Here is a 20028-nt window from a genome sequence, read left to right as displayed (position 1 = left end):
TCATCCACTGGTTTCAGATATAGAATCTTGGAAACAAGATGGAATCCTTGAAGAAAGGTAGTGGACGCCTTGAAGAAAGAAAGACGAGGGAGTATAGCGTTCAAGAAACAGGGACTCAGTACTAAAGAAAACGTGCTCAGAATGACTGTCTCTCTCTTGTCAATCCTCCGATCTCTGTCGTTATGGACGCCATTCTCACTTCCCGGGCTTGGTTTAGGTAGACGTACAGCCCCTGCAACATCACACACACACCCACACACACACACACACCCACACACACACACACACACACACACACACACACACACACACACACTCAGACCGTGCCCGGAGTGTTGAAGGGAACCGTGGCATTTTGATAACGCCCAGAATTTACCTTGAGGAACACCGAAGGAAAATCCTAGCGCTTCGGAGGCTTCTGGATGACCAGTGGCTATTGCTACGTCCTTGAGGGGAGTGGGTCTCCAGTGGCGAGGAGGAGGAGGAGGAGGAGGAGGAGGGGATTGAACAGCTCCCTCAGGAAGTTAGCTGTTTGAGTGACGTGGTTAATCCCCACTGAGTACAATGGGGCCGGCCTTTGGGCATTTAAAGGTCACACGGGTGAAAGGTCACGCCGACGTAACTATCGTATCGTCATGTTCAAAGGGTGTCGGACCGTCGTCGTGGTCAAAGGTCATATCGTCATGTTCAACGATTGGCCCTTCATGTTCAGGGATCATATCGTCATTTTCGAGGGGTCGGTCCGTCAGTTTCCATAGGTCACATCGTCATGTTGAAAGGATCGGTCCGTCACTTTCCGTGGGTCACATCGTCATGTTCAAAGGATCGGTCCGTCACTTTCCGTGGGTCACATCGTCATGTTCAAAGGGTCGGTCCGTCACTTTCCATACGTCACATCGTCATGTTCAAAGGGTCGGTCCGTCATTTTCCATACGTCACATCGCCATGTGTATGCGTTAAATGGCAAGACAAGCAGGAGACCGAGACAGGCTCATCACACAAAATGACAGGAGTGTAAAATCAGACTTTGAACTGCGAATGGCATTGGAGGGGGGAGACCTGTGACGAAATGAGGGAGACCATCAACGAGGGAGACAGACAAGAGACCTCAGAGCACTTAGGATGAATGTGTATAGAAGCAAAAAACGGAACTGTTACTGAATCAGACGAAGAAGGACTGGAGGTAGATGGCCCTCACCCTTGAGGACGTGGCTGCCACTTTGGTTCACTCATATATTTTTAATGAGGCAGATGGGAAGATTCACGTGGTGAAGGGTCAGGCTAAACGAAGACTTAAGTGTAGATGATGATAGGGGAAAAATAGAGGACTTTATGTACGATACGGAAGAGATAGATGTACAGGAATCACAAGGAAGGTTGATGGTTTGTTACGAGGTGGTATGCGTAGGAAGGGTCTACATAAACACCGTTTGGAAAGAACTGAGTGCTGAGCCTGCTGTAGGCAAATGGTATTGGCAATATCCTCGTTCTGTTGTGTAGCTGTTGAATGCTTGGGGAAGGTTGGTTGTTAGGCAGCCGGTGGTTGTTCTGGGTGCAAAAGGTATTGTCTCCTCTCATGGTTTGCAATATTATAACATTTGCCTCAAACGGGATGCATGACCAGGACGGTGAGGCTTATATTAGGGTGGAGCAGATGGTATTTGTTTGCAGTGTGGAGTGAGAAATTCTGTTCCTATATAGAAACCTTGTGCCAGGAAGTGTTGTAAGAGCATCCTGTATATCTATGACTTTTTGCTCTTTCTTTTTTTTTTTTTTAAGCCTGTGTTGGTGTCGGAAATGAATGTCGAGCTTGCGTCACACAGGATCTGTAGTTCATGTAGGACTGTGTGTGTGTGTGTGTGTGTGTGTGTGTGTCATGCATCTGTAGCGACGTGGCCAGCGCTTGTGGCAGTAGCAGCTTTAAATCGAGTGTTAACCAGGTCTGCAAGATTGATTCCGTGGTTGCAGTTCTGCGCCGCTGTGGTGCCCCCTTGTCCCGAGGGATGACTTGTGTGTAGGGCAGCGGCGACGGAGGAGCCTGGGGGGTTTGTTCTCTCCTTCTCTCCCTCTCTCTCTCCTGTGAACATAACTGCGTCAGTCCCGTCAAGGTTTCTTGAAACTGCCCATCTTTGCGATGACTTAAATAGTCCAGTATACTAGCGGCCGCTGAGCCATAGGAACTATAATGGAAGACCATGACAAGGGGGATCAGAGTGACTGACTTCGTAGAAACGGGAGAGAGAAAAAAGAACACGGGGGGGGGGGGGGGGGGGGGCGCATTTCTGAGGGAGCACAGTCAACGTTAATGGACTTTCTATGACGGATTAAGCTTATGTCGCCGTATAGAAAAAGAGAGATGGGTGGATGGGACGTCATTTAGACTGTCTGATGGCGCTGGGCTGTCTCGTCCACTGGTAATGAGGAGGAGGAGATCCACACACAGGTTGAAAAAGTGGACTTCCTCGCCGGGTCGAAAGATATTGTAAGCGGGAGGAGACACACACACACACACACACACACATCATAGGTACGCCTTCTAAGGCTGGACGAAGGTGGTTCATTCCGCCAGCACGAGTTTCTTGTTTTTAGGAGGTCGTCTTGCCTTACCTGAGCATGAGAAATGTATTTACGATCAAGATACCCACAGACACTGGGAGGGGCGCGGCATGCATGCCTCCATCCACACAACCCCACGGAGCGAATTTAAAAAGCATGATTCCCCGTTTGTAGCCTGGAATCATATTTGATCCGCTGGTAAATCCAACACAACAGAATGTGTGTTTCAGCCGGAGCCGCTGAGCCAGTCCTCTCTCTCTCTCTCTCTCTCTCTCTCTCTCTCTCTCTCTCTCTCTCTCTCTCTCTCTCTCTCTCTCTACTCGACTCGACTCGACTCGCCGACGGCTCCAAGGGCAGCTGTGGAGCGGCGCGCGGGGGATGAATCATGCGAGCGTCTAGTAGAGTCTAAAATTCGGTAATGGAAGCTGTCGCGGGAATGTATTCACTCATCGCGTGCCGAACCAGTAAACAGGTCGGGAGTTTTAGGATCGCCGCTGGGAAGGCGCAGGGAGGAAGGAGTCACCATTATTAAACAACCGCTGAATATCTGTTGTCAGTCAGTCACATGATCTGGATATGACAGGGTTGTCGGGGATAAACTGTGTGTGTGTGTGTGTGTCTCTCACACGCTTACTATTGGCGTGTTGTAAGAGAGAGGGAGTTTTACACTCGCACTGTCCACCCTCATGTCTCTTGTCCTTGTATGTATATTTAGAAAGTCTTTTCCTCGTATGTCTACTCAAAAACACACTAGCCTACGCCGGGTCCATATTTATCGTCCTCCTGCGATTGGATGATGAACAGCTGGGATTGGCTGTGGGCCTGTCGCCTCCCAGTGATAAAAGCCAAGCCGAAGGTGACTTGCAGCTCGCGATGCAGCTTCTTGCAAGCAAAGTCCGATGAGACACACACACACACACACACACACACACACACACACACACACACACACACACACACACACGTCATACCTGATCGCCTTTTCCCGCATCAGCGAGGGTGCGCCAGGAAGAGACAAGGAGAGGCTGCATTCTCTCACATCCGATCTTAAAAAATATTTGGACTTTTGGACACGAAGCGAAACCAGCACACACTTCTTCTAGCTCTGCAACAAGCTAAACTCCGCCTCCAGTACACACGAAGCCATCACACACACACTTCATCTAGTTCTACAACAAACAACAGAACTCCGTCTCCAGTACACACGAAGCCAGCGCACACACACTTCATCTAGTTCTACATCAAACAAAATCCGTCTCCAGTACACACGAAGCCAGCGCACACACACTTCATCTAGTTCTACATCAAACAAAATCCGTCTCCAGTACACACGAAGCCAGGACACACACACTTCATCTAGCTCTACAACAAACAAAACTCATTATCCAGGTCCCCTCGAGAACAGAAGGCTGGAGGCACTAGCCTTATCGTAGAATCAAGACGGAAATTAAAATGTATTCCAGACCTTCCTCTCTCCTTCCCTCCCTCCCTCCCTCACCCACCCACCACCGCCCCCATCACCTCCTCCTCCTCCTCCTCTCTCTTCCCCACGACTCCGTGTGAACGCGGAGGAGCCAGTGTTCAGATAAAGCTGGCCCATGTTGTCCTATCTTGGATGACTTGCCCCTGAGTAGCTTACTGCCGGGGACTGTATGCGCGTGTCCCGCAAACATGCTGATCACGCTTCGCTTAACCACCTACCTTCCCTACTTCCCTACCTACCTCCCTCCCTCCGCCGCCGACACCACCATCTTCTTATCTCCTCTTCCCAACTCCTTCTCTGTGTCCTACGTCATCCCGGTCCCCTTCCACCCATTATGTTCATCCCTGGGTTCCCCCTCAGTCATCGTTCAGCACCATATTCCACTCTCTCTCCCCCAACCACACCCCCTTTCCCTTCCCTCATCTTCATTTTAAGATCGCCACGATGTAATCCCTTCTTACAACCGTATCACAAACTAGATGTAAGGTCCTTTGTCTCCTGGGTGAGAGAGAGAGAGAGAGAGAGAGAGAGAGAGAGAGAGAGAGAGAGAGAGAGAGAGAGAGAGAGAGAGTGTGTGTTGCTGTCGCCAGATTCATCAGGGAACGCATCGGGTGTTCATGGAGTAGGGCCGTTCCTCACTGTGTCTTGCTGCTCAAGCTTGTATTTGACTGCTGGAGGGAGAAAAAAAATGAGCACGACGGTACGACCCTGAGCACGATGGTACGACCCTTGAGCACGACGGTATGACCCTTGGGCACGACGGTACGACCCCTGAGCACGATGGTACGACCCTTGAGCACGACGGTACGACCCCTGAGCACGACCGTACGACCCCTGAGCACGACGGTACGACCCTTGAGCACGACGGTACTACCCTTGAGCACAACCGTAGGATCCCTGAGCACGATGGTACGAACCTTGAGCACGACGGTACGACCCTTCAGCACGACGGTATGACCCTTCAGCACGACGGTATGACCTGTGAGCACGATTGTGCGACCCTTGAGTAAGATGACTTAGCCTTTGAGCACGACAGTACGACCCTTTGAGCAGGCTGACCTAGCCTCTAGCCCCTTAAGGGCGGCCACGCCATTTCTGTACATCGTGTTGTTATCATATCTGTAGTCGTCTCCCACCTCTCTTATCTTTAATCATTTATCTCCTCCACAAGTCTGTGTATCCTTCCTTCCATTTGCCAGACACTTAAGCCATCAGTTTGTCTACTGAACATTCGCGTCTATTTTCCTTTTCATTCATTCGTTCGTTCGTTCGTCAATCCATATGTATCTGTCCATGTTGTGGTCATCACCCTAAACTGTTTTGTCTGCTGAACTTTCTGGGTTCTGTCTCTCTGTCCACTTACCCAGCATCTCTGTCTTTACCCCTTCGCTTATTTCTATCGTCCAGGTAGACTTACAGTTGCCTTTGGGCCGACAGCCACTCCACCACTCCTTCACATGACACACTCGACCTCCACGAAGAACGGAGACACTGGTCTCGCTGGAATCAACTCGGTGTATAGAATGAGACATTTTTAGGCAGCGCGTCTATAAGCGTACGAGTCTATATGTATCACATTAAACCCACTTGGCAGGAGGAGTTGAGGATGCATGGGTTGTGGAAGCTGCATGTACTTGACCTGACCTGACCTGACCTGACCTAACCCCATGTTAAAGTGTGACTGATGTATTGATTTATGGATCGGTAGATAAGCATGTGTGAATGTATTTACCGTGCATGATAACCCAGGAGAGGCTGAACACAAGAATTAACAATGTATTGGGTTATCTTCGTATATCTCTCTGTCTGGCAGTAGTTTTGACCTGAGGTCAAAGGTCATGGCGGAGCAGTGCATAAGGGTATTGGCCCACTGTCTAGATCTTCTCGATGAAGGGAACTGTCATTCTTTTCCTCGGGGGGTCAGAGGTCAAGGTCACCTTATCAATTGGAGATTCACCTGGGCGGGAAATGTCAACAGATCCTTGGTATGTTGGAACAAGGGGAGGTCGGAAGGTCAGAGGTTAAGGTCAAGGTGAATGAGCTCCTCGGTCAAGTGGTGGGGGTTATTTGATGGTTATGATTTCCCAAGTGATGACCGCGAATGACTGAGTGACACGGCCTAGTCTGCCGGCTGAAATAAAGATAATCATAAAGATATGTGTATGTGTGTGTGTGTGTGTGTGTGTGTGTGTGTGTGTGTGTGTGTGTGTGTGTGTGTGTGAGGGGAAAATGACCCCCTGACGAAAATGACCCCTTAAGGGGGAAAAAAAAGGGGGGGCTAAGATGAAAGCTATATGTATGCAAATTAGGCTCTGTAATAAGGGGTGTGGGTGTAGGTGGGTGGGGTGTGTGTGTGTGTGTGTGTGTGTGTGTGTGTGTGTGTGTGTGTGTGTGTGTGTGTGTGTGTGTGTGTGTGGAGTCTTGGCTGTTATGACATCCGAACGCGAAGACTGAGGGAGGGGAGGGCAACCCAACCCAACCACCACACACCACCACACACATCCCAACCCTCCCTCTACCACAACCACCACCACCACCACAGACATACTAACCATCCCTCTACCACCACCACACACATCCCAACCTTCCCTCTACCACCACAACCACACACATCCCAACCTTCCCACCACCACCACACACACACACACATCCCAACCCTCCCTCTACCACAACCACCACCACAATCACCACCACAACCACCACCACACACATCCCAACCTTCCCTCTACCACCACCACCACCACAGACATCCATGAGACACACGTCTCCTATTTAATAAATGCTTCTCTCGCGTTCGGGGTCGACACGGGGTCACGAAGACGAAAAGGGGGTTAAAGAAAAGAAAAGAAAAGATCTCGCAGAGATATTTTGGACACGCGTATCCGTGAGGGGGAGTTGAGAGGGGGGGGGGAGGCATAATTAATCACTCCTGTATGCAAATTAATTTTTTTTTTTCCATCAAACTGACATTAGAGGAAATATGACTTAGTTGTCAATATGTTTGTTTGAATGTGGACCTGACATGACAGTCTGATTTGGAGGAGGTTTTTTTTTGTTTTGGGTTTGTATGTTTGTTTGTGTACGGGTTTCATGTGCTTTTTGCTTGTGTTTGTTTGTCTGTCTGTCTGTCTGTCTGTGTTTGTGTGTGTCTTTGTGTGCCTTTGTGTGTGTGTGTGTGTGTGTGTGTGTGTGTGTGTGTCTGTGTTTCTGTGTGTCTGTGTGTGTGTGTGTGTGTCTTTGTGTGTGTGTGTGTGTGTGTGTGTGTGTGTGTGTGTCTGTCATAACCTATTTATATAATTACCTCTTTGTACAGTATGGTTAGAGTTTCATACTCGTAGGGCCCTGTTTATCAAGCTTTCTCATACCATCAAGTAACCTTTGAAACATTGACATATACAGCCAACATTCACACGGTCCTGATAGGAAATCCATTCCAAGCTTCCATCAGCCATACACTACAGCAGTTGGTTCGTGTCTTCGCTCACAAGGCCCTTACCATGGTCTCGGGTTACCCTGACAGTGCCTTGCACGAGGGTTCTGTTCACAGAGTCGCCCAGCTGATTTTTGGTGACTTTGAAGGGCATGACCAGGTTATCCTTATCTCTCCGCCCCTCCAAAGGTCATGGTCAGGTTATCTTTATCTCTTCGACCCCTTCAAAGGTCATGGTCAGGTCATCTTTATCTCTTCTACCCCTCCAAAGGTCATGGTCAGGTCATTCTTATCTCTGCTACCCCTCCAAAGGTCATGGTCAGGTCATCTTTATCTCTGCTACCCCTTCAGAGGTCATGGTCAGGTCATTTTTATCTCTTCTACCCCTCCAAAGGTCATGGTCAGGTCATTCTTATCTCTGCTACCCCTCCAAAGGTCATGGTCAGGTCATCTTTATCTCTTCTACCACTCCAAAGGTCATGGTCAGGTCATTCTTATCTCTTCTACCCCTCCAAATGTCATGGTCAGGTCATCTTTATCTCTTCTACTCCTCCAAAGGTCATGGTCAGGTCATCTTTATCTCTTCTACCCCCTCCATGGTGGACAGAGCTGTATAGTCGTTACCGTACCTTTGCCTTTTAATATGGGTTTTGTCTGATAGAGTCTGAGTACGTGTGTACAGAATGGAAAAAGGTGAGAACAATGGAAGTAAGGGGAGTGGGGGAGGAATGGGATGTATTTAGGGAATCAGTGATGGATTGCGCAAAAGATGCTTGTGGCATGAGAAGAGTGGGAGGTGGGCTGTTTAGAAAGGGTAGTGAGTGGTGGGATGAAGAAGTAAGAGTATTAGTGAAAGAGAAGAGAGAGGCATTTGGACGATTTTTGCAGGGAAAAAATGCAATTGAGTGGGAGAAGTATAAAAGAAAGAGACAGAAGGTCAAGAGAAAGGTGCAAGAGGTGAAAAAAAGGGCAAATGAGAGTTGGGGTGAGAGACTATCAGTAAATTTTAGGGAGAATAAAAAGATGTTCTGGAAGGAGGTAAATAGGGTGCGTAAGACAAGGGAGCAAATGGGAACTTCAGTGAAGGGCGTAAATGGGGAGGTGATAACAAGTAGTGGTGATGTGAGAAGGAGATGGAATGAGTATTTTGAAGGTTTGTTGAATGTGTCTGATGACAGAGTGGCAGATATAGGGTGTTTTGGTCGAGGTGGTGTGCAAAGTGAGAGGGTTAGGGAAAATGATTTGGTAAACAGAGAAGAGGTAGTAAAAGCTTTGCGGAAGATGAAAGCCGGCAAGGCAGCAGGTTTGGATGGTATTGCAGTGGAATTTATTAAAAAAGGGGGTGACTGTATTGTTGACTGGTTGGTAAGGTTATTTAATGTATGTATGACTCATGGTGAGGTGCCTGAGGATTGGCGGAATGCGTGCATAGTGCCATTGTACAAAGGCAAAGGGGATAAGAGTGAGTGCTCAAATTACAGAGGTATAAGTTTGTTGAGTATTCCTGGTAAACTATATGGGAGGGTATTGATTGAGAGGGTGAAGGCATGTACAGAGCATCAGATTGGGGAAGAGCAGTGCGGTTTCAGAAGTGGTAGAGGATGTGTGGATCAGGTGTTTGCTTTGAAGAATGTATGTGAGAAATACTTAGAAAAGCAAATGGATTTGTATGTAGCATTTATGGATCTGGAGAAGGCATATGATAGAGTTGATAGAGATGCTCTGTGGAAGGTATTAAGAATATATGGTGTGGGAGGCAAGTTGTTAGAAGCAGTGAAAAGTTTTTATCGAGGATGTAAGGCATGTGTACGTGTAGGAAGAGAGGAAAGTGATTGGTTCTCAGTGAATGTAGGTTTGCGGCAGGGGTGTGTGATGTCTCCATGGTTGTTTAATTTGTTTATGGATGGGGTTGTTAGGGAGGTAAATGCAAGAGTCCTGGAAAGAGGGGCAAGTATGAAGTCTGTTGGGGATGAGAGAGCTTGGGAAGTGAGTCAGTTGTTGTTCGCTGATGATACAGCGCTGGTGGCTGATTCATGTGAGAAACTGCAGAAGCTGGTGACTGAGTTTGGTAAAGTGTGTGGAAGGGGAAAGTTAAGAGTAAATGTGAATAAGAGCAAGGTTATTAGGTACAGTAGGGTTGAGGGTCAAGTCAATTGGGAGGTGAGTTTGAATGGAGAAAAACTGGAGGAAGTGAAGTGTTTTAGATATCTGGGAGTGGATCTGTCAGCGGATGGAACCATGGAAGCGGAAGTGGATCATAGGGTGGGGGAGGGGGCGAAAATTTTGGGAGCCTTGAAAATGTGTGGAAGTCGAGAACATTATCTCGGAAAGCAAAAATGGGTATGTTTGAAGGAATAGTGGTTCCAACAATGTTGTATGGTTGCGAGGCGTGGGCTATGGATAGAGTTGTGCGCAGGAGGATGGATGTGCTGGAAATGAGATGTTTGAGGACAATGTGTGGTGTGAGGTGGTTTGATCGAGTGAGTAACGTAAGGGTAAGAGAGATGTGTGGAAATAAAAAGAGCGTGGTTGAGAGAGCAGAAGAGGGTGTTTTGAAGTGGTTTGGGCACATGGAGAGAATGAGTGAGGAAAGATTGACCAAGAGGATATATGTGTCGGAGGTGGAGGGAACGAGGAGAAGAGGGAGACCAAATTGGAGGTGGAAAGATGGAGTGAAAAAGATTTTGTGTGATCGGGGCCTGAACATGCAGGAGGGTGAAAGGAGGGCAAGGAATAGAGTGAATTGGAGCGATGTGGTATACAGGGGTTGACGTGCTGTCAGTGGATTGAATCAAGGCATGTGAAGCGTCTGGGGTAAACCATGGAAAGCTGTGTAGGTATGTATATTTGCGTGTGTGGACGTGTGTATGTACGTGTGTATGGGGGGGGGTGGGGCCATTTCTTTCGTCTGTTTCCTCGCGCTACCTCGCAAACGCGGGAGACAGCGACAAAGTATAAAAAAAAAAAAAAAAAAAAAAATAAAAAATATATATATATATATATATATATATATAGAGAGAGAGAGAGAGAGAGAGAGAGAGAGAGAGAGAGAGAGTATGTTCTTCAATTCTTGGAATAGTTTCCTTAAATCATATACGTTCCATTGTGAACGCTGGGCTCCCAAACCCTACATTTCATTTGTGAATTTTTTCCCTCTCGTCTCTCGTGTTACCCCCTGCGACCTGTGTCAGGCTTCTGCCAACCCTTCCCTTACCTTTTTTCGATCCCAGGTGTTTCCCCAGACAGACCAAAATATCTTATATTTTGTGTACACGGACGTAGATCACCTTGAATACGACGCGTATGAGCCTTGGGGTTATAGTAGCGTGTCGTATGACCCTGTCTCTTATTAATGGGATGGGTTGAAGGCCACACTGTCTTCATCTCTATAGGCCTTCAAGTCGTGCTCAAAGGATGTGTACCCCTCCACGTAGTCGGTCGTGCTCAGTGAGCACGTAGTCTTTCGTGCTCATTAGGATACGTAGAGGTTTGAGTGCACCCTCTCGATACTAAATGCCTGGGTCAGGATGGGCTTCAGTGCGTAGATTAACTCTTAATACACACATGCTGTACTGGGTGGATATTGATGCTGTGCTGGGTGGAAATTGATGCTGTGCTGGGTGGAAATTGATGCTGTACTTTGTGGAATTGATGCTGTGCTGGGTGGGAATAGATGCCGTGCTGGGTGGGAATTGATGCTGTACTGTGTGGGAATTGATGCTGTGCTGGGTGGGAATTGATGCTGTGCTGGGTGGGAATTGATGCTGTGCTGTGTGGGAATTGATGCTGTGCTGGGTGGGAATTGATGCTGTGCTGGGTGGGAATTGATGCTGTGCTGGGTGGAAATTGATGCTGTGCTGGGTGGAAATTGATGCTGTGATGTGTGGAAATTGATGCTGTGCTGGGTGGAAATTGATGCTGTACTGTGGGGAAATTGATGCTGACGAAAGGGTTGTAGTTAAAATGCAACAGCGGACGGTGGACCACATACGAGCATATTAGGAGCCTCATACTGAGAGGCCAACACGCCACTGATATAACAGGTGGTATAAGTTGTCCCTCTTAATATGATTAGTATTGACCCTGCTGTACCACGACAGCTTACAGCAGTGTATACCGACCCTTGATGTCCTTTCCATGTCTTCTGTGGCAGATGCTGAGAAGTATCTTACCTCCTCCTCCTCCTCCTTATCCTCCTCCTCCTCCTCCCTTCTCTGTTCCATTCTTTCCTCCCCTCCCTCCCCGTCCCCCACCAACACCACACCTTCTTTCTCCCCTTCTCTTATCTCACAGCGAGTGAAGACTCTCTCTCTCTCTCTCTCTCTCTCTCTCTCTCTCTCTCTCTCTCTCTCTCTCTCTCTCTCTCTCTCTCTTCCCCTCTCTCATCTCTCTTCTGTCTTATATCAAAGCTTATATGTAGTATTGACATCCCACCTTATTTTCCCCCTTTCCCCAGCTGGTTTATTCTCTGTCTCCACTGACAGCTGGTGGATACTTGGCTCCCGTCTTGCCAAAACGCCTCACAGCTGGTGGGGGACTGAGTGACTAGCCTCTCCTGTCTTTCCCACACCACTGATGCGCATAAATTTCGCCCCACTTCTCTTTCCTACACAGATAACATATATTAAGTCTCTCTCTCTCTCTCTCTCTCTCTCTCTCTCTCTCTCTCTCTCTCTCTCTCTCTCTCTCTCTCTCTCTCTCTCTCTCACACACACACACACACACACACACACATGATCACTACCTTGAAGTTGTTGAAAAAATGAATCGACGAAGTGGACACTAGACAGTTCTTTTGGGAGATGTAAGGGACAAAGGAACCGGAGGACATAAGACGAACTACAGGAAGAGACACGTAAAGAATTACTTAGATAGTATAAGAATTACTTAGATAGTATAAGAATTACGTAGATAGTATTAGAATTACTTAGATAGTACAAGGAATGTGGATGAATGGAACGTTAGACTTGACTTGAGGACATGGTTAATGCAGACACCATATATTCAAAAGCCTGTGTGATGCTTGGGAGTGTTCGAGAGATGGGGCTTCGCGAGTATAATAATTACCTTCCCCATACAGCACAAATAGGTAATTATAAAGAAGTAATTACAGATATTATTAACGCATTGTCACCCATAGTTCCAATTGCCCCCACTCATGTCCCTCTCCTCCCCACAGCTCCAGCTCTACCATCGTTAACTCCCCCTTTCTCTCTCTCCTCCCCACAGCTCCAGCTCTACCATCATTAACTCCCGTCTCTCTCTCTCTCCTCCCCTACAACTCCAGCTCTACCATCGTTAACTCCCCCTTTCTCTCTCTCTCTCCTCCCCTACAGCTCCAGCTCTACCATCATTAACTCCCGTCTCTCTCTCCTCCCCCACAGCTCCAGCTCTACCATCGTTAACTCTCCCTCTCTCTTCTCCCCCACAGCTCCAGCTCTATGGCTACAACTCTCAGCTGTACCGTAACTTCAGCCAGGCCTCAGCCCAGGTGTACGGCGTGGTGGGCATCGCCCTCTTGATCCAGGTAAGTTCTCCTCGTTCCTTCTTGTTCACTAAAAGCTAACTGGCTCATACTGACCCTCACGATTGTTTAATCTTCTTGTGTCGTTGGCTTAAGTAACTTAGTCTTTAAGGGTCAACCAGGTAGGCTAACTTGCTCTTGTGAATTGACTAGTTCTTGTGTATGTAGATGGACTATATTGCTCTTGTGAGCTCACCCACTCTTGTTTATCTTTATAGACTAAGGTACTTTTCGTTATCAGCTCTTGTTTGATCTTGATGGTTTAACGGGCTTCTGTGAGCCACCCAGGTCTTGTGAGTTAACCAACTTTTGCTTATTTGTGGGAGCTGACTTGCTTTTCTGAGTTTGTCTACTCTTGTTTTATCCAGATGGGCTAAATGGCTTTTTGTGAACCATCCAGAACTTGCTTCTTTTGTGTGAGTAGAGTACCCAGCTCTCATTCAGTCACCAGCTTCTGTTTATCTAGGCGGCTCCACATCTTTTGTTTATCCGGGCAAGTCCAGATTTCTTGTGTATGCGGAAGAATCCACAGCTATTGTTTACCAGGCGAGCCAGGCGCTGTTGTTACACCAGCTGGGTCAGTCTGTTGTTGTGTATGTGAGTGATTCAGGTGGTGGTTGTCGTCGAATGCCTCAGCGAGTGGTGGAACGAGCACCTCAGTTTTTTCCCGCCAGTTTCCAAGCGAGTGCCGTAGCGAGTCCGTCCCCCTCCATCCCGGCCAGTGTTCCAACGAGCGTCACAGCGAGTGTTCCAGCGAGCGTCACGGCGACTGTTCCAGGGAGTTCTCCAGCGAACGCTCCAGCGAACGCTCTCGTTTCTCAGGCACTTTATTAGATCTCAGTTGAAATACCTCAAGACTTATGCTTTCTTAGTTTATCTTTGTTCTTTTAATATAAATGTCAGGACGTTATCCGCTGCAGTGAATACGTGTTATTGAAATATATTTCACAACTTTGTCGTGAGCCAAAAGCATTATGACTTGGCGAAAATAAGAGCAAATAAGTTCCATGGGAAGTATTTTTGTTCTACCAGATCGTAGAGTTTCCACACTCCAGGTGCTCGAAGTTCCACCGAGGTGGTTTGCATACTCCAGATGCTGGAGTTTCCAGCGATGGAGCAATTGGTGAAGATGTGTGAGAGATGCGTGTTCCAGCGAGCTCACTTCACGTTTTCCAGTAACTTCGCCTCACATGTCCCAGGAACCACAAGTGTTTCGGCGACCGCAGTGTTTCAGAGACCTTAAGTACTCCAGGAACTTCCATCGACCTTACCTCATAACTTACGACGACCTTACGTGTTCCAGGGACCTTACGTGTTCGGGGAACCTCTAGTGTTCTAGCAATCTCACGGTTTCCACCGACCTTACGAGTGCCAGAGACTGTATAACTTACGACGACCTTACATGTTCCAGGAACTTCACGTATTCCAGGAACCTCGCGTGTTCCAGGAACCTCGCGTGTTCCACCATGAACCTCACGTATTCCAGGGACCTCACGTGTTCCAGGAATCTCGCGTGTTCCACCAGGAACCTCACGTATTCCAGGAACCTCGCGTGTTCCACCATGAACCTCACGTATTCCAGGGACCTCACGTGTTCCAGGAATCTCGCGTGTTCCACCAGGAACCTCACGTATTCCAGGGACCTCACGTGTTCCAGGATTCTCGCGTGTGCCACCAGGAACTTCACGCGTTCCAGGAACCTCGCGTGTTCCACCAGGAACCTTACGTGTTCCAGGAACCTCGCGTGTTCCACCAAGAACCTTACGTGTTCCAGGAACCTTGCGTGTTCCACCTGGAACCTTACGTATTCCAGGGACCTCACGTGTTCCAGGAACCTCGCGTATTCCAGGGACATCACGTGTTCCAGGAATCTCACGTGTTCTAGGGACCTCACGCGTCTGGTCCCCACCACCTTGGGCATCTCCTTGGGCGAGAAGAAACACGCGATCCAACCAGGCATGAAGGCAAAGAACGTAAAGGTTCTCCAGTTTAAGATGGGTCTGGAATCCCTTTGATACGCTTATTGATCAAGGCTAAACGTAACTCCTGGGGAAAAAAAGAAAGAATAGCACGGTTCCGAACACGACAAGAATGCCTCTTCAGAACGAAGGTTTGACCCTCCAGGATACACAACGCCACGACATCTGAACACGAAATACAGTAATGTAGACGTACGTGCCACTACATTTCAACACGAAATACAGTAATGTAGACGTACGTGCCACTACATTTCAACCCGAAATACAGTAATGTAGACGTACGTGCCACTACATTTCAACACGAAATACAGTAATGTAGACGTACGTACCACTACATTTCAACACGAAATACAGTAATGTAGCCTAACGTGCCATGATATCAGCTCCCGGACTTTCCAAATATGATTATTTTTCCTCATTATTATTTTTTGTTACCGATAAATAATTTTTTTTAGTCGTTCATGCACCACCGACTTCGAAAGATTATTCTTACGTTCTTGCCACTTCGAAGGTGACAGATCCCTGGCGGGTGTTAAGACGGTAGGGATGTTGAGTATAATGGCAGACACAGTTAAAGACACAGACTTCACAGACTTCCCTTACCTAAGACTACTCGCACATGCAGACCTGCTCAACTACAGCTTAAGAGAGACAGACACACACACACAGACATAGCCAGGAACAGGTACACACAGACAGAAAAATACACTTACGTACAAACAGACTCATTCTACAACAGACACAGACCATCACACAGACACAAACAGGTAGATGCGTAAAGCTACCAACGCAGACAGTCACATGCAAACAGCCAGAGAAACAGACAATCACATGCAAACAGCCATAGAAACAGTCAAACAAATGGTTATACACACCCACACACAAGGACAGTCGCATGTATAGCTACAAATACACACGGTCAAAACACACTTCATAAGCACACATTTAAGGACACACACACACACACACACACACACACACACACACACACACACACACACACACACACACACACACACACACACACACTTGCCACACGCACATAAAACTGATAGAGAGGTACACATACCAATACATATGGACTGCCTCACACATCCTCACATAGAGGAAAAACCATAACAAAGCACATAAAAACACACATTTACTGCTAATAGATATATATATATGTATATTAAGCCCAAGCATCACTAGAAATATGTTTGGAAACCATTGACGTACACAGAGGAACACAGACAAGGACACAGGCCACAACACTCACCACTGTACTGAGTCTTGCACATAGGAACACTTACAGATAGAGAGAAATGGGGGAGAGGGAGAGGCCGCGGCAGACCTAAGTAAGAGAGACAGACCACCACCCTCATCTTTTATGCACTGCTGAAGTACAAGGGATTTCATCGGCACCAGGAAATTGCCTCCCCGCCGCCCCCGTCCCCAATTGTCTGATTCTGCCACGCATTCATAATCCACCCGATATTTCTGACTCAATAAACGGCAGATAGGAAGAGTCTTACCCAGCTGGGCCAGTAGGCAGGAGTCTCGCTCTCTTCTCTCGTTGGCTGCTGACGCTCATGACGTCACGGTGTGTAGGGACGTCGCGACGGGTCTGATTGGCCGGGGGGTGTCATAATGTGACGTAGGAGTTCATAAAGAGGGAGGTTCTTCCGCCCATGTGACCCCCCAGAGGCCGCATTAGACCACGGTGACTGACCCGTGACTCCTATACTGGATTAATTGAAACTGATGACAGGGACGTCCAGAGAGTGCGAGAGCTATGTGTCTCCCACCCTCTTGTGCCTGTTAGATTGGATGGGTCCTCCTGTTAACGCCGGTGACACTGTCCTCAGATGTGCCTGTTAGATTGGACGGGTCCTCCTGTTAACACAGGTGACACTGTCCTCAGATGTGCCTGTTAGATTGGATGGGTCCTCCTGTTAATGCAGGTGACACTGTCCTCGGATGTGCCCGTTAGATTGGACGGGTCCTCCTGTTAATGCAGGTGACACTGTCCTCAGATGTGCCCGTTAGATTGGACAGGTCCTCCTGTTAACACAGGTGACACTGTCCTCAGAGATTTCTCAAGTCTAGGCTGGAGAGAACTAAGTTTCGGCTTCGGTGTTTCGAAGTAATTCGCCCACGTTTGGTTCAGCTTATCTTGATGGACCTTGAGGTGTGGTGAACTGGTGCATATATGACTAGGCTTGAGGTGTGGTGAACTGGTGCTTATGGTGTTGTCAATTGACGACTGTATAACTATGCTTGCGTGGGCAGTCGTGGGCCCCCAGGTCAGGTGTGAGTCGTCGATGGGGGCCATGGCCACTAGGAGAACAGGTCTGGACCGTGTCTGGGCCACGTCCAGGGTTCGACACGTTTTGACATCCCTTGGAGATACGAAGGCTGGGCTCAGGCTCGGGTAGGGAGGAAAGCGCGCCGTCTCTCTCTCTCTCTCTCTCTCTCTCTCTCTCTCTCTCTCTCTCTCTCTCTCTCTCTCTCTCTCTCTCTCTCTCTCCTTCAGGGTGCCTTCGCCCTGAGAAAAGTGAGAGACCCAACGAGGCATTAGATTCGATGGCGGCCCCTCAGGGAGTGAACTGCGGGGTGAGGGGCCAGGGAGCAGTGAGGGTTGGGGGAGGAAACTGTGGCCAGGGTGATTAAGGACCTTACTCTGGACTTGACGCTCAAGTATGATAACGTAATGGAGAGATAAGAGGGAGAGGAAGGTATATAAGAAGACGAGGAGATAAGAAGGTAAAGGAGGTGGGAGCGGAACTTCGGGCCACGAACGGAGCGCAAATTTAGGTCCAAACTTGGTTTGTGGGCTGGGCTGGGTGGACGAGATACTACAGCAGCCAGGTCCTACAGTGGTGATAACCTACAGTAAACAGGTCCTACAGTGGTCATGACCTACAGTAGGCAGGTCCTACAGTGGTCATGACCTACAGTAAACAGGTCCTACAGTGGTCATGACCTACAGTAGGCAGGTCCTACAGTGGTCATGACCTACAGTAAACAGGTCCTACAGTGGTCATGACCTACAGTAAACAGGTCCTACAGTGGTCATGACCTACAGTAAATAGGTCCTACATTCACCACGTCCTGTTGTAGGCTGCCCTGTAGTGGTCATTTCATTCCTCTCCGTTGTCTGTCCAGCGAAGGGGGCGTATGGTGTGTGTGTGTGTGTGTGTGTGTGTGTGTGTGTGTGTGTGTGTGTGTGGAGACGAGACAGAATTATTGACCCCCTGTCTGCCGGATGGTCAGGTACGCGGGAGGTATTACAAGAGGCCCGAGCTGTGTAATGTCAAATATAAAAGAGACAACCTCTGCTTCTTTTCCTTCAAGCTCAATATGAGGAGAGAATGCTTGAGCCAGTGTGTGTGTGTGTGTGTGTGTGTGTGTGTGTATGTATGTGTGTTTTGCCGACACCGGAGCTGCTGCCAAGATGAACAGATTCAGCTGATGGAAATGTTATAGAAGAGAGAGAGAGAACGTGCCGTGTGCTGATAGCAAGGGAAGTAGCGTAGGATGAGCACATGGAGGGAGGTGAAGGTTAGCTACTGAGTTAATGAACAAGATCAGATCACACCAGATCTGCAAGGTGGAGGGGAGACACACACACACACACACACACACACACACACACACACACACACACACACACACACACACACACACGCCTTCACGCCAGTAATGTCTCTCTTATCCACAAGGGTCGTCTGATCACCTCCTTATCTCGCGTGCTCCTTGGCTATGTAGACAACGTCATGTGACACGAGTGAGGAGGAGGGATTGAGTTACGTGAGTGCTGGTAGGCAGTGTTCGTGGAGTCACACCATCCCGGCTTTCATCTGGGCCACAAATAGACATGAACATACTTAAGGAAGGAATTTATGTGTCGTTCCACATACAGGATTGAGGATCTGCTTCAAATGCTCTTAATGCTGGGACTCCACATACCACAAACACATCGCAGGCAAACACATTGTGATCCCCAGCATGTCACACATAGGTTGTGGGGTCACAACACGATGTAATCATCAGCATGTCACACATAGGTTGTGGGTCACAACACGATGTAATCATCAGCATGTCACACATAGGTTGTGGGTCACAACACGATGTAATCCTCAGCATGTCACACATAGGTTGTGGGGTTACAACACGATGGTAACAAAAGCGCGTCACCGTCAGGCTTGATAGTAACACAGCTTGTTAACGTCCCGTAACGTTTTTCTTCTTGCTTGCTGGTGACGGAGGAGGTCGCTGTCTCACACTTTCGTGGACCCCACACCACAAGAACATGATACCAGGCTTCATGTTCTGACGAAGGAGTAATGGTATAAAAACACCTCTCTGCTGGAGACGACGACCAACGCTCTCTCTCTCTCTCTCTCTCTCTCTCTCTCTCTCTCTCTCTCTCTCTCTCTCTCTCTCTCTCTCTCTCTCTCTCTCTCTCTCTCTCTCTCTCTCCACAGACCACTGCTGCCAAACTCCTCCGCCTCCTGGTAACGCCACATCTTCGTCAACAGTCTCGCGCGTCTGCCGTTGTGACACCGGGTCTCTTGTGAAGGTGTTGGTTCAGATGGTGTCCTTCCTCACCTCCCCTCTCCCCTAGTGTTGAGACGTTGTACCTGAGCCTTATCCCAAGTCCTTCCGTAATCTTATGAGACTTTTCGCCCTCCTCTCTTACTTCCCTAAGCCACTGGAAATCTCCTCACACACACACACACACAGACACACACACACACACACTCCATCCAGGAAAAAGAAGAAAATAAGGATGATTCTCATGTATACGTCATGTTACAGACTGGTGATATCCACCTGGGAAGCTGTAACGAATCTTACACAGCAAGTTGTGTAATTGGGACGATACAAGTGGGTGACGTACACACGTCAGAGGTGTTGCTTTAAGCTCCTGCCTCTTGACCTCCCTGACTCGTGTGTCAGCTTTGACTGAACGCTTGGTAACTTGGGCAGACACCTTCTCCCTCCCCTTCGCTCTTGAGATCTCGCAAGCCATGGACGCCAAGCTTGGCAGGAAGGAACTCGTCGACAAAAA

At 48.3% G+C, this 20028-nt stretch overlaps 1 protein-coding gene across 3 annotated transcripts in view; it reads left to right on the top strand.

Moving 5' to 3' along the window:
* LOC139754096 (carbonic anhydrase-related protein 10-like) overlaps nt 1-20028 on the top strand; it is a 300369-nt gene that overhangs the window by 222980 nt on the left and 57361 nt on the right. For all 3 annotated transcript variants that reach the window (XM_071671174.1, XM_071671173.1, XM_071671172.1), the window contains one exon: nt 12901-12996. In XM_071671174.1, the coding sequence (XP_071527275.1) occupies nt 12901-12996 (96 nt within the window). The remainder of the gene's footprint in view (nt 1-12900; nt 12997-20028) is intronic.

The sequence above is a fragment of the Panulirus ornatus genome, chromosome 16, assembly GCF_036320965.1.
Source record: "Panulirus ornatus isolate Po-2019 chromosome 16, ASM3632096v1, whole genome shotgun sequence".
In the NCBI taxonomy this organism is placed as follows: domain Eukaryota; kingdom Metazoa; phylum Arthropoda; class Malacostraca; order Decapoda; family Palinuridae; genus Panulirus; species Panulirus ornatus.
This window is presented reverse-complemented; position numbering and strand designations above follow the sequence as displayed.